This window comes from Sceloporus undulatus, chromosome 4 (assembly GCF_019175285.1).
Source record: "Sceloporus undulatus isolate JIND9_A2432 ecotype Alabama chromosome 4, SceUnd_v1.1, whole genome shotgun sequence".
NCBI classification, from domain to species: domain Eukaryota; kingdom Metazoa; phylum Chordata; class Lepidosauria; order Squamata; family Phrynosomatidae; genus Sceloporus; species Sceloporus undulatus.
Genome location: NC_056525.1, coordinates 208,020,059 through 208,035,717, shown reverse-complemented (window position 1 = coordinate 208,035,717; position 15,659 = coordinate 208,020,059). Strand labels below are relative to the sequence as shown.

Sequence of the window (15,659 nt, the reverse complement as noted above, 5' to 3'; positions counted from 1 at the left end):
CCCCTAGAATTGAGCCAGGGCAGCTAAAGCGGTCTCGAACTGGATTATTTCTGCAGTGTGTGTTTGGACGTGTGGGAAGAAGTTGCAAAGAAAAATCAACAAGGATGCACCCGCACTGCAAAGATAGTCCAGGTTGACACCGCCTTTTAACAGCCCTGGCTCAAAGCTAGAGAATTCTGGGAGTTGTAGTTTGGTGAGACATTTAGCCTTCTTTGTCTGGTGCCCCAACAAACTACAGATCCCAGGATTCCCAAGCGTGGAGCCATGGTAGTTAAAGTGGTGTCGGACTGGATTATTTCTGCAGTGTGGATGCATCCCAAGCGACAAGTCAGACCCACTTGCTTACAAATGATACCACAATACATTGTGATTCAATATTGTGTTTTTAAATTGTGTGCCCTCTATTGGCAAATTTAAAAATGCATGCTGGGCGATGTAGTTTTAACTTGACATCTTCCCCTTCCAGGCCTAAAACTTCTCATTTGCTTGGCATCCTTATGCACTAAGCCTACCAATGGTATGATGTTTTCCATTGTACAGTATACAAATACACAGGATGACCAGATATCCTCCTAAGCACAGAGGAGGACAAGGCACTGCAACATGTAGGACAGTCTAGGAAAATGGAGGACATGCCAAAATAAAAGCTAAAAACACTCCTAGAAATGTAAATCCATGCTTCCTAGTCCTGCTCAAAATGGTGACCAGATGTCCTCTAAGCATAAAGGAGGACAAGGCACTGCAACTTGTAGGACATTCCAGGGAAATGGAGGACATGGCAAAATAAAAGCTAGAAACACTCCTAGAAATGCAAAGCCATGCTCCTTAGTCCTGCTCAGAATGGAGGACCTTTTGGAATTCCTCCTGGACAGGAAGTTGAAATGAAGGAAAGGTCCTGGAAAAGGTGGACAATTGATTAAACAAAATAACTGGGTTTTAAAAGCATCAGTAAGACCTGGAGCTCTCTCCCAGCTAAGTGTGCATAGGTCTGCAGTTCCTTTATTTTCTATGTACTTTGTATATTACAAGAGAGTAATATAATACAATTGAGTAATATAATATTTCAGCTTCAAAGATGAAATTATATGAAGAGTTCCTTAAACAGAGAGTGGGAAGTCATTTTTTAAAGACCAATGACTGTGACAACTATGGCTGCATCTGCACTACAGAAGTAGTGCAGTTTGATACCACTTTAACTGCCATGGTTCAATGCTAGGGGATTCTGGGATGTGTAGTTTCGTGAGCCTTCGCTGCCAGAGAGCTCTGGTGCCACAACAAAGTACTATTCCTAGAATGCAATAGCATGGAGCCATGGCAATTAAAGTGTTGTCAAAGTGGATTATTTCTGCTGTGCAGAGTCAGGCTGAGAAGCAGCAGGATAAATGCTCTTGAGTTTCAGAGCATCACCTGTTTGTTAAGTCTGACTTAAATGCTGCTCAGAACTAAGCCCCACTGAAATCAGGATGCATCCACACTGCAGAAATAAAGCAGCATGACATCTCTTTAACTGCCATGGCTCCATCCTGGGATTTGTAGTTTGGTGGTCTTTCTGCCTCACCAAACTACAATTCTCAGGATTCTGCAGGAGAGAGTCATGGCAGTTAAAGTGGGATCAAATCGCTTTATTTCTGCAATATATATATATATATATATATATATTTGTCAGGTATATATATTTTATCTACTTATAGAGATAATGAATAGATGATATTTATCTTTCAGAAACTTGGGACTGAAATCAAGATCATGTAAAGGAAACTGATATTGCTTTATTTATTTATTTTTCTGTATTTATTTATTTGATACTAATAAAAATAAAGTTAAAGAAATTGAGACTGAAACACTCCATTATTATTATTATTTCTGGTTTTGGGAAAAGAAACTACTGTGCATTGAAAAACATATGTACCATGGCAGACTCTATTTCCCTTTGCCAAAAAATACATGGATATTTTCAATACAGCTAGCAATGCATCCAAACTGCAGAAATAATCCGGTTTGACACCACTTTTAAGTGCCATGGCTCAGTGCTATGGAGTTCTGGGAATTAGAGTATGTTGGTAGTAACATATTACCATTCCCAGAACTCTATGGCAGTTAAAGTGGTGTCAAACAGGATTATTTCTGCAGTGTGGATGCAGCCTAGAACATTGTGAAAAGTCAGGCACTTACCAAGCCACCTCTTTTCTTGATTTCCTTTAGGCGGTACGCTAGCCACCTAAATCTGAAGCGGCGGGGCTTTGTGTTCTGAGGCCCCTTCCATTGAGGCCACTCGCCGAGCCTTTATGTTCACTGCGCCTGCGCAAACTTTTCCTTTCCCCTCCAGCGGCCATCATGGCGGGCGACGAGTGAGTAGTGGCTTCTTCCTCTGAGATGTAATCCGTTGCCATCCTCCGTTGGGAAGCGTCCTCTCCCGGGTTCCTTTCTTCGGGCTTTAATGGGGAGGCCTCCCTAATTGGGAGGGAATTGTCTGAACCGCCTGGAAGAGGGAGGGAGGCACAAGGAAGCCGGGAGAGGAGAGGAAGCGGTGGCTTCCCGTCTAACTCGAGTCTGGTCAGGCTCGGGCCTAGCTGGGTTTGGAGTCTGTTTGACGAAGGCTTAGGCCTTGCTTCCTAGTAAATGTCAGGACAAGAAACTAACTGCCCTGGCTCACTGTTAGGGAATGCTGGGAACTGTAGTTTTGTGAGACATTTATCCTTCTCTGTCAGATTGCTCTGGTGCCACAACAAACTACAATTCTCAGGCTTCCCAAGCATTGAACCAGGGCAATTAATGCAGTCTCAAGTGGGTCCTTTATGGGGGGGGCTGCGTCCACATTGCAGAAATAATCCAATTCGACACCGCTTTAACTGCCATGGCTCATTGCTAGGGAACACTGGGAATTGTAGTTTTGTGAGCTTTCTACCTTTCTCTGGCAGAGAGCTCTGGTGCTACAACAAACTACACATCCCAGAATGCCACAGCAAGGGGCCATGGCAATTAAAGTGGTGTCAAGCTGGATTGTTTCTGAAGTGCGGATGCAGCCTTTTAACTGCCATGGCTCAGTGGTATGGGATTTTGGGAACTGGTTTTGCGAGAGACACTTAGCTGTCTCTGTGTCAGAGAGCTCTGGTGCCATAGTGAACTGCAGTTCCCAGAATGCCATAACATTGAGTTAAAAGACTGTTTGCACTGCACTTTGACTGCCATCGCTCAGTGCTGTGGGGTTCTGGGATCTGCAGTTTTTTGTGGCACTGGAGGCCTCTGACAGAGAAAGGTAAACATCTTACACAGCTACAGATCCCAGAATTCCATAGCATTGAGCCATGGTAGTCAAAATCATGTCAACCTGGATTATTTCTGCAGTGTGGGTGCAGAAATAGAGTTGGAAGAGACCACAAGAGTCAGCCAGTCCAGCCCCTTTGCCATGCAGGAATGTACAGTCAACCGCGAATGCAGTGTTGTTGTTTTCCAAGAAACTACCAGTACATTAGTTGGAAGAATACAGTGTGAGCAGCAGCTTTAATTTAGGCTTTTATAAATAGGAAAACCTGAAAGTTGGGGCTTTTCCAGAATCAGCAAATTACAAGATGTGACCGATGCGTTCTAGATCTTTAGGTTGTTATATTTGTGAAGACAAAGGCTTTCATGGCCGGCATCCATAGTTTTTTGTGGGCTATGTGGCCATGTTCTAGAAGAGTTTATTCCTGATGTTTCGCCAGCATCTGTGGCTATGGGCATCTTCAGAGAAATTTATTATATTCGTTGCTCATTGATGAAGCATTACTCCATTTGAGTGTTGGACTAGGACTCCGGAGACCAGGGTTTGATTCCCAGATCGGCCATGAAACCCACTGGGTGGCCTTGGGCAAGAAGTCACATTCTCTCAGCCTCAGGGGAAGGCCATGGCAAACCTCTGAACAAATCTTGCTGAGAAAACCCCAAGATAGGATCGCCATAAGTTGGAAATACCTTTAAGGCACACAACAATGCAGTATTGGGTGTAATTTACACTGTTAAAACATTTATAATGAGATCCATAAACAGTAAGGTCCAAAATACACTGCAGAAATAATCCAGTCTGAGGCCACTTTAACTGCCATGGCTCAATGCTAGGGAATCCTAGGAATTGTAGTTTTTTGTGGTACCAGAGCTCTCTGTCGGAGAAAGCTAAACGTCTCACAAATACTACAGTTCCCAGAATTCCCTAGCACTGAGCCAGGGCAGTTTAAGCACTCTCAAACCGAATGATTTCTGCAGTGTTTGGGGCTTCAGTCAGATCACAAAACACCAGAACCAGAAAGGGAAAATATAAATTTTAACCAGTGTTTAGAAATGCTCTAGTACTGAATTCTCCTCTCTTTCTATGATGCATTTGTTGCTTAGAAAGGCAGAAAAACATGCCAAGCATACTGAAAAAGATTATGAGTAAGTAATAATAAAATAACACTTAATAAAAAATATACCTGAAAGTTAACTTTAAAATAAATAATTCAGTTGATATGTAAAGTCTAGTACAGTTATAGTAACTGGCTTGTTTGATGATATAGGGCAAAGAAGAAGCTGCCCTCAGTTCCTGAAACCCTTTTGAAGAAAAGGAAGGCTTTTGCTGAGCTAAAGGCCAAACGTCTGAAGAGGATGTTGGCTCAAAAGAAGGCAAGTGTTACTTTAAATACAGTTTTATGTATTTTTACTTGTAAGCTCCATTGTGTTCATTGGATCCTGGGGCTTACTCCCTGGTAAGTTCATTTAGGATTCAAAATATATCGGTGGCTGTCTCCAAAGAATCTTTAATGTACAATACAAATTCAGTTGTCTACTTTATTCTCCACTGTTTTGTTTATCCTATGCCTCTTATCCCTCCCAAAAGAACCATATGTATTTTTCTGTAATATGTTGAGCTTCCTCTTACCAGAATACTTTGAATGCTAACTCCTTCCTTCCTGTCATTTTCCCATCCCTACCTCACCAAGCATTTTCATGTCTTGAACATTTACAACACATGTTGATCACACAAGCGCAAAAAGGAGGCTTTTCTATGATAATTTGTTGTGTCCTAGAGTGAAATCAAAAGACAAAAGTGTCTTGGACCAGTGAAAATATCCAGTATGCTATAATGGTTATATGAATATTAGACTGGCACCAGGAAGAGTATGGTCCAAAACACACTGCAGAAATAATCTAGTTTGAGACCGCTTTTACTGCCCTGGCCCAATGTTTCTGAGACATTTAGCTTTCTCTCAGAGAGCTCTGGTGCCACAATAAACTACAATTCCCAGGATTCCCTAGCACTGAGCCAGGGCAGTTAAAGCGATCTCAAACTAGATTATTTCTGCTGTGTGTTTGGGACCTATGAGATCCATAGAGCATCTGCTGTTTTTCTGTTTAACGTACCTTGCAGAATGACAGGAGAACCATGTATGTTTCTATCATCATCTTGGGGGTGGCATGATAGAAAAGTATAAAGTATTATGTGTTGTATCCCACTTTGAGGAGAAGTAGGAAATAAATTATTTTTATTATTATTATTGTTAAACATTTCTTAACGCACTGTTATTTGAATTTCAGTTGCGAAAGGAGGAACGAAAACTCATCTATAAAAGAGCTCAGTCCTACCACAAAGAGTACAGGCAGATGTACCGACGAGAGATTCGCATGGCCCGCATGGCCCGTAAAGCTGGCAATTACTATGTACCTGCTGAACCCAAACTGGCATTTGTGATCAGGATCAGAGGGTGAGATGAACTAATGTGTTGCACTGAACATTAATTATAATAATCAGTGGGTGCAGGAGCACTGTGTGCCATCCAGGTGTTCCAAGTTGCAGCTGAAGTCTAAAATACATCAGCTGCTAATATGTTCTGTGTGGGGATAGGACTTTGTTTCTTTCCAAGGTTCCTTAGTGAACCTGAAATATCACAGCACTTTGTAGACAGTAACACGGATGTCTGCAGCTGTCCTCCTCGTGTCTTAAAAATACAGTCTCTGTACATCTAGCCTTTTCCCACCTCTTCTTACCATCTGTGATGACAGAAGAATTATGTAGAACTTCAAAATTTGTGTGCTGTTTTTTTAAAACGTTTTTGTTGACTGCATAAAATGACCTATTACATATTTAAGAGTAAATAATCACGTGTAAACTATCAAAACCTGACCAAACATTATCAAATACTGTATTGGAATTTAAAGAAGCACAGGGGATAGTGATAAAGCAAATAAAACCCCAAAGGATGAGAAATATATGAATGTCACATAATGTTTGAAATGTTTACTTACTTAAATTTAGTTACTGAACTTACGCCCCACATTTTTCCTGAGATGAGATCTATGTTGGCTGGTAAAAATGACAAAACTGAGCACTTGGTTCAGGATGGTGACACCTATTTTTAAAGGTCTAGACACCTTGGGACTGAAATACTTGAAGGAGTACCTCTTTAAATGCCCAATTTCCTGTTCTTTGGGATCTTCTGAGCATTTAAGTACAGTATTAAACAATGAAAGAGACCTTTTCTTCATGGTGATGTCTTTGCTTTGAAACATCTTTTTAATATTAGATGTGCACTCACTGAGTAGTAGTAAAAGTTTATTTGCAGTTTATTTGGTCACCACAACATAACCCATCACTTCTTGCTTTACAGATTTTTATTTATTTTGAAATAATCAGATTTGTTAAATTATTTCTTTGAAATTATTTTATAGCATATTCTGATACCAGTTTTTCACTTCAGTAATAGTCTACTTTGTGTAGCAAAATATGTCCTTGTTACTGCTCAACAACAAAACCATGTTTTGTTGTTTTCATTGTAATGTATATTTATTTTGTTTATTAAAATGAAAATATTTCGGTAAAAGTTGAACTAAATGAGTTGTGGTGAAAATTTTGATGTACCTTTTAGAATTAACGGCGTTAGTCCCAAAGTTCGCAAGGTACTGCAGCTCCTTCGCCTGCGTCAGATTTTCAATGGCACATTTGTGAAACTCAACAAAGCTTCCATTAATATGCTAAGAATCGTTGAACCTTACATTGCCTGGGGGTAAGTTGGATCTTGAATTTAGTAGTTACCATTTGAGTGCCTGATAAGTGTTTTCTGCATGAAGTGTTAAGGCATACAGAACATTGTTGATTTCTGCTCTGCTCATCTTGTATTATATGAAATAATCTTTGGCTCCAATTCCAGAACAAGAATTTCTGCTCTCAACAGCAGGTTCAAAATCATACTTTTTAAAGACAATGACACACAAAAATTTGTGGGTCTCCAAAGTTGTAAAAGAAACATTGATCCATTCCATAGTCCAATAGATAGGTAAATTTCACTCATCTTTTCAGTTTGAGGGAAAGACGTAGTAAGTTCCCATATAATGTTTGTCTTTTACATACTCCTGTGTAAGCAAGCCCAAGTATAAGTGACAGAAATGATTGCATTTTCAGACTGTTTTCCTCTGTTCCCATTTCTGCCTCCAGTTGCTTCCTTTGAGTCAAATTTTAGGTTGTGTTTTTCTGGGAAACAGACATATTCTTTTTTACTTCATGAAGCATCATGTGCATTTATGGCACTATATAGATTGTCCTTCTCCAGTCTGGTCCTTTCTACAAGTTCTGGACACCAGTTCTTATAATATCTGACAATTGACTATGTTGATTGAGGCTAATAAGTTGGTCAAAACCTTTGGAGAGCACCCAGTTAGAGAAAGCTGATACAGTCGCCCCTTCGTATCACCACCACCCCACAGATCAGAAAAAAACAGGAAATCTGGCGTGGCTGTGTACACAATGTGGTTTGCTGTCCACAAGTGCTCAGATTCACAGATGGCAAGCTTGCAGATAGCAAGAATCCACTGTATATGGTGCTAATGTTGATGACATTACTTTTACTATTTCTATATCTGGAATGACAAAGTCCTACTGCCTTGGAAGGGATCTTTGAGGAGCAGCTCTACTTTCTAACTACCATTAAGCTGACTTCGTATTATACAAATATAATATAAATGTGTGAGCTCAGATTTAAATCTTCACTTTTAAGATCATGTGTATGATCCTGAACACCTGTAGCGTTTCAGGCCTGAATTAGCATTAGAGAAAGTGTAGTGGTTTACAAGATCCTGGTGTTAACTGTACTTGATCTGTGCTTCCCAACAAGCTGGGATATAATGCAAATCTAATAAATTAGTTTTGATAGTTACATTACCAATAAAGGTGGCATTGCCACATGGCAGGCATGGTAAAGATAATGTCTTCAGCTTTGAAACTGTTGCAGTGGTCATTATTGTCGTGGTAGCTTTATGGAAATCTTTGCCCCTTTTCTCAGGTCTAAAGTTGAAGGAAAACTGGAGACAAGAGTTGGATGGATCTTCCCTGTCATTCTTTACTGGAAGGAGAAGTGATGTCACAGCCACTTCTTAACAGTGTGAACACTGGCTGAAATCTAAATGTTCCTTATTATGCATAGGAAAGAGAAATGGAGAGTAGGAAGATCCTGTAGCAGCTAAATGACAGAAGGCTTCTGAGTCCCTATTGTTCACTGTTGTCTCAGAATTTCATTCCTTCCTGTCTTATTCGTAAAGGCTGAGGTGAGGGTCCTCTTATGTTGGTTGGAATCATTTTGATTCCATCCAGCAGGTAGTGAACGCAATAACCAGTTTTTAGCTTAACAAAGGCACCAAAATTGTAGGCCCTTGTAAATGGTACATTTTCTTAACCTTGAAGACCTGTTTTAAGAAAATGAGTGACTCTGTTGCTCATTGTGGCCAGAACAAGTTTATGGCAGCAAGTACCTGTCGAGGCTAATGGGAGTTACAGTCTCAAACGTTGGATTTTGGGAAAGCCTGATATAAAATAGTAAGCTTTGTTTTAGAAAACTGCATTCAACGTCCTACTCAGTTGCAAAGATCACAGTGTCATTGTAATGTTAATATGAAAATGCAATTTATAGTTCCTTGAGTAAAAGGTAGTATAGATAAATCGTATCTAAATCCCATGCCACAGATGCTGTAGTTACTCCCAATAAGGGTGTAACTTCTGATGACTGAGCCAAAAAGTTTTGGGATCTAGTACAGGGCACCCTTCCCTTATGTGGGGATCTATTCCGGATCTCCCTCCCCCCACGTAAGGGAAATTCTGCGGATGCTCAAGTCCCATTTAAAACAATGGGCCTCATGCATGTGGCGCAGCATGGTGGGCACACTGTATACCTGAAAGGCTCTCCTCTTCTAGGATAACATGGCTGTTCCTTTATGGGAGTTATCCATCTCCTGATGGTGCTAGAAGCATACTTAAGTTAGCATATGTGCAGCCACATGGCAATCATACTGCTCCCTGCTGTGGGAGATTTGTCTGCTATTTCCCTCTTTTTCTTGACCTTTGGTTATTTGTTACTTATGTTCTGTCTTCTGGGTAATGTTATTTTAATACAGTTGTAGTAGCTTGCTCTGTAGCATATTGGCAATGGGTAGATACATTTGGCATGTGCATTTATATTGAATAGCTTACAAATGCCAGAATCTGTTCTTGTTATAAAAGTTATTTCTTGCCTCTTTGTTCCAGTTATCCCAACTTGAAATCTGTTCATGAGCTGATCTACAAACGTGGCTTTGGGAAGATCAACAAGCAGCGCATTGCTTTGACTGATAACACTCTGATCAAGAAATCATTGAGTATGTGCTGTTCAGTTTTTAGCAGTCATCATGATGTGGTACTTGTTTTTTAAGTGAAGGGTGGTTTTAGTGACTAGTTAACCTGTAAGCTTAGTTGAATGCTGAAGCTTGTATTCTTTGCAGTTCCAGTGGCCAGCTTTTTGCTTTCATGTAATATTTTTATTCAGGTACTGAGCCAAGCATTTTACTGTGCACGAAGTGTGGGTTATATTTTGTAGTACCTCTTGACTTGGATTTTGTCTACTCATTTTTACATATTGGTAGATAGTAATTTTTTTCAAGTTTTTTGTCCCTGTGGCTCCAAAATTTATAGGAATTTTACATCTCTAGAAGTGATAGTCAAAATGTATAGAATATGCCAAAACAGATTTTTTTTAAAAAAATGCAGTATTTACTATTTACAAATTAAATTGTAATTATTCTTTATTCATAAAATATTAAAGTAAAAGTGTATTTATATTACCCAACCAGCAGTTAGGTTGACAAGCCATCATGCTTAATAAGGGCTTTTTTCGTTAATTAAGAATCAGAGGCCTGATATAGACAGGCCAAAATAAAGCTGCTTCGAGTCACTTTGGAGGTATGCTATTTAAATGATACATGCGTCCCAAGAGTCCAGAAGCCGCACCAAAGCCACGCTCCAGTCCTAAGGACTGGAGTGCAGCTTTGGTGCAGCTTCCAGACTCTTAGGATGCATACCTCCCAAGAGACTCGAAGCAGCTTTATTTTGGCCTGTCTGTATAGGGCCAGAGTTAAGCAGAAAACATAGTCAATCAGTTTTCATTTCTGCTGATTTAATGCTTATCCAGGGTTATAGTAGATGGAGAACTTTGTTATGGGAAGGAAAGGAGATCATACACGTTCTCATGTTTGGCAGTGTTTTCTAGTGGGATTTAAGATCTTTATTCTACAAATTCTGGATTTGACCTTTCAACAAATTATTGAATAAATTATGAATTTCATCCAAGTCTTAAGAAATAAAAAGATATCAGCTGCTCCTTTTTTAAAAGAGCAAATTGTAATGTGAGTGGCATTGCTTTGGTTCCTATTTGTCTCATCACTGACATCTCCCCTTCTCAAATCAAGAGAACTCTTGAATGAAAGGTTGTTTGTCCTTCACCTGGATTTTTGCAAAAGGTTCAAGAAGCATACTCAAGGTGAAGAGAAAAACTACCATCAGCTTTCTCTAAATTGCAGGAGAGGAAGAAGTCTATTTTATCTTCTGCCACCTTCTCTCAAAGTGCAGTAGGAAAAGGGAGCAAGGTTCTTTGTCCCAACCAGGTTCACTGGAGAAATTGTGTTTTTCCTCTCCATTGGAATTTTGCAGTAATAGCAAGACATTATTAGTACTCTACACAGTTTCAGCTTGCACAGTGGAAATCAGTTCTCCTTTTTACATGTTTAAATATCTAAAGGAAGGAAAAGATGGCTTAATCTCCATCAAGAACTTTGCTTTTTCATAAAGCTCCCTGCTATCCCTTGCAAAATACTAATGGAGGATAAGGATAAAAAAGTGGCCTTTCTTCCTACTAGGTTTTTGCTGGAGGCACCAGTGTGGTACAGCTGGTGCTTTCTGCAAAGCTACCACATTTATTTTCCTTCCTGTTGAGAAAAGTAAGATGTCCCCAGTTGGTCTTTTGGAGAAAGTGCTAATAGCAGTTCCTCCCTGCTGCCTCCTATGTAAACAGGAAAGGAAGGACAACAGGAAGGGGAAATGATTATTCTTTGTATCCTAGGGAGAAGAAAGGTGTAGTGTCTCTGTTTCTGGTGCTTTAACAAAAAAACAAAAGTGCAACTTGTAGGAAGGAAATCAGAATGAGCAGTGAGAGAGCTTCCTACAAACTGCTTTTGGTGGAAGTACAGGTACTTGAGAGATGAGGAAGAGCATTCACCTCTAGTGTACCAGCAAGTGGATTTATCAAGATTTGCTGAGAGATACCACCTCCCAACTGCTTCTGTATTGGTCATCGTTAATGATAACCATCCTTAAGAAATTCCAATTAATATACACTTCCTAAGCATTTTTATGGAAGAGTATGGAATACTATTGGAGACCAAAAGGAAAGAATGACGTTGTATAACACAGCACTATATGTGCATAGCACATACTGTCCAGCATGCTGCTAGTGACCTATGTCTGTGTAAGTGCCTTTTTGTAGAGGGTGCAGCAGGCTATTTTAATGCCCTTCTGCTCTGTCCAGAAGCCTCCCTCTGCTCAGTAGCTATCAAGTCCTGGATGAGATCGCTACTGCCTTTGCTTACTGGGGGTGGGGAGGTGATTCAGACCATGAAGATCTGGCTGCTCTTGAGTTCCCACAGGGAGGAAAAGGCAGGTGCACTCCATTTGAGAATACATCCTCATTTCTTCCCTGCTGACCAAGCTGGGACCAGCTGCTTCCCCTTGGTGTGAATTGCTTCCCCCTCCCTTCTGGTAAGCACAAGCAACAAGGGCCTCTTCCCTGGTTTGACATCTGCCAAGCAGTGGGAAGATGTGGAAGAGCATGTGCAGAGCTATACAAAGATGTGGGATCTTGGTGTTTTTTTCAGTTGTGAGAGCTGCTGTGCATGAAACCAGTACTGACTGCAAATGTAGAGGCTTGGGCTTACCAAATACTAAAGAGTTTGTGACAGAGGTTTCTTGTCTGTTTCTTTCTCTTAACCATTAGGTTGCATCACATTGGTTCTTCTATCTGTTCATAGTTTATCTTTAAACATCAACATAAAAATAGGCCATCAAAGCCTACATTTTACTTGATGACAAAACAAATGCAAACAGACTCTTCTTAGGATACTCAGAAATAGGATATGAGTAGTTGTAATGATATTTTGGATTAGTAGCAGAATTTCTCTCAGTTCCTGTAGAGGCCACTGTGGTGCAGTTTATGAAACTGGGTTTTGCTTGTATGAATCCCTTGACTGAAGTTTGGTCTTGTATAATGAAATCTTTCATCCTGACCTATAACAGGGTGGTTGTGAGGAAATAAGAATGGTAAAGTACTAAAAAGGCTAAATTTCTCTTGATTTCTGTTTTAGAAAAGTATGGCATCATTTGCATGGAAGATCTGGTCCATGAAATTTATACTGTTGGCAAAAACTTCAAAGCAGCAAACAACTTTCTGTGGCCATTCAAGTTGTCTTCTCCTCGGGGTGGAATGAAGAAGAAGACTATTCATTTTGTAGAAGGTGGAGATGCAGGAAACAGGGAAGACCAGATTAACAGGCTCATAAGGAGGATGAATTAATAATGGTATGATAGGCTGGAGAACTGTTCTGAAAACATTTAAAATATATTTCACTTAGATAGATGAATTTGCAGTAATGCCTTCAATTTCTTTATGTGCAAAACATCTGTACTGCTATTTTGTACATTCTCATCTACCAGCAACATAAGAGTTGTAAATTAGTATCAGAAAAATATGCAGATCTGAAAATCCTGCTTATAAAATCTTGCTCAAGGAAGTGGCTGAGTAATATTTGCCAGTTCTTCCTACAGTGCAGCCCTGTAAAGCTGCTCTAGGGAACATGTCCAATTCGACCCCTATTTAGGCATTTTTGTAAACATGGAGAAGAAGCAAAAGCAAAAAGTCTTTATAGCATGTACCCTCACATAACGTGTTTGAATTAGCCCTAATCCTTATGCAGAAATGTATTTTAATAAGCATGTAGAAGCTGTACAAGCACACATGGGCCCATCACCTCTACTCTTGTGCCTTTATGTTAATGGATAAGGTCTGCAAAAGGCTTATAGCTGGGTTTGGGTACATGTGGTTAAAGACCCCTATGCAGTCAAAAACTGATGAGGCAGGATACCTGATCATGTGAAGCCATGCAATTGCATTCAGCCAAACCTAATTACAACTCCATAGACCTTTTGCCTCACCCTTGTGTGTATGCGTGCAAGCGTGTTAAGTAGTGGAAGGGGCAGAGCTGGAGCATGCAACTCTGGTTCACTTTACACACTAAAGAAGCAAAAAAACAACAACACTTGAATAGGGTAATTCATATGCCCAGCTTCCATAATACAAAACGGGACCTTCACTTTGTTTTCCCACATATTTCCAACTTGATGGAATTTATGCAACACAGTATAATGGGCAGCAGTTATTTTATGCAGTACTCAAGTTGATTTTAAATTGAGGAGCAAGTTGCTGGTTTCTTACTCAGAAGCAGCAGCAAAGACATTTTTAAATTTTTATTTATTTACGGTATTTATACCCTGCCTTTCAGCCCTAAAGGCTCTCAGAGCAGCTTACAATTATTATTATTTTTAATTAGACTATTCCCTGCCCACAGGCTTACAATCTAAAAAGACACAACACAAAAGGAGAAGGGAATGGTGGTGGGGAAGGGGACCAGATCCAGCAGTACTTCTCTCCCTCTGAGGCCTGGACCAAGCCAGATAGACTGGAGGGAGGGCTCTGTTTCTGAATCTAGGCCAGGATGGAACTGGGCCTGCATCTCTCCCTCCATGGCCAGGTGGCACCAGATGGACTGGAGGGAGGGCTCTGCTACTTGGAAGGCAGTAGTCCAAGTAGCAAGAGAACCAGCAGCTTTTTCTTCCCCCTGGCCCCAGATGGTCCTCCCGTTCTCTCTGCTGCAGTATTTTGCAGCAGAGCCCTGTCAGGTTCTGGTTTTATAGCCCTAGCAGGCAAAGCAGCTGTGAGCAAACACAGTGCCAAGTAGTGATGGTGAACTTTTTGCAGACCAAGTGCCCAAACTGCAACCCAAACCCCACTTTATTGCAAATTGCCACATCTCTCTGGCTTTCTAGTAATGAACTCTGGCAAACTGCTGGGGCAACAGCATGCGTGCCCACAGAGAAGGCTCTGAGTGCCACCTCTGGCACGTGTGCCATAGGTTCGCCAACACTGGCCTACTGAGTCAGGGTCTTGGTCCTGAAGAGAGAAGAATCCATTTGGAAGGCAGAGGTCTAAGTACCAGTAGAACCAGCAGCTTCTTCCTTCCCCTGGACTCCTGATAGTCACTGTGACCCTCCTCTCTCTCTGCTGGGTTATTTTATGCTCTTCTCTCTGTCAGAGCCCACTGCAGTGGCAGTTGGAATGTAGGGATGGTGCCTCACTAGCTACTGGGACTGGGAACAATGGCTCTTAGGTAGTTTCAAGTCATTACCATTCTTGGAGAGAAGAATGGCAAAGTTGTGCATTGTTTTTTGTGTGAATCTTGCAGACCTAATAATGGCTTAGTACTGTAGTACCCCAAGCTGGATATGTGAACATATTATTATTATTATTATTATTATTATTATTATTATTATTATTATCATCATCATCATCATTATTATCATTATTATCATTATTATCATTATTAAGCTTAATTTATATAGCACTGTAAATTTTAAGTTCAAACAATAGCAAAAATTAAGCCCATCTGGAACACTTACTAGCCCTAAAATATTGCTAATATTTAAACCATAAGGGAGTAAAACACAACTTTATATTGCTGTCTAGCTGCCTGGATATAGTTTTTACTCCAGATGAGATTGTTCATACTGCAGGTTATTGTGCTAAAATGGCAAATGGTGTATGGCTTACATGAGAGTCTGAAAATAAAAATTAATGCAGTACTGTAGGTATCCAGTATTTCTGGAAAATCATAGGTACTAATTTATGTAGCACTCTCTGTACTGGTTTTTAATCTTAATTTATCTTCTTTTCTAGGAGCTCAGATGATGACTACACATTCTTAATAATAAAAAAGAACTTTTGTGCAAATTGTTTGTACTGTTCCTCCTTGCCTACAAATTGACAATGAAATAGAGTAGTTTTGAAACCTGATTGATTAAGTAGTAAGTAGGACTGTCATTGGAAAAGCCAAAACTAATAGGATGAAACAGTCAAGCACTGAAACATCCGGTCAGTGTAAATAGTACCTGCGACGAAACACTACAGTGCACATAAACACAAGAAACTTTTGAGTTGTATCTACCTTGCCGTTCCTGTCATGTATGAATGATTCCATGCTGGCTAAGTACTATGACATAAAGTAATACAGTGGTACCCCGGGATACG

At 40.2% G+C, this 15,659-nt stretch overlaps 1 protein-coding gene across 1 annotated transcript; it reads left to right on the top strand.

The window, feature by feature from the left end:
- The first annotated feature begins 2,211 nt into the window (after positions 1–2,211).
- On the top strand, positions 2,212–15,362 carry RPL7 (ribosomal protein L7). The gene is made up of 7 exons (XM_042461243.1): positions 2,212–2,348; positions 4,530–4,635; positions 5,548–5,714; positions 6,876–7,013; positions 9,521–9,630; positions 12,664–12,877; positions 15,309–15,362. The coding sequence occupies exons 1-6, from the start codon at positions 2,335–2,337 to the stop codon at positions 12,870–12,872; spliced, it is 744 nt and encodes a 247-aa protein (XP_042317177.1). The 5' UTR covers positions 2,212–2,334; the 3' UTR covers positions 12,873–12,877; positions 15,309–15,362.
- The last annotated feature ends 297 nt before the right edge of the window (positions 15,363–15,659 follow it).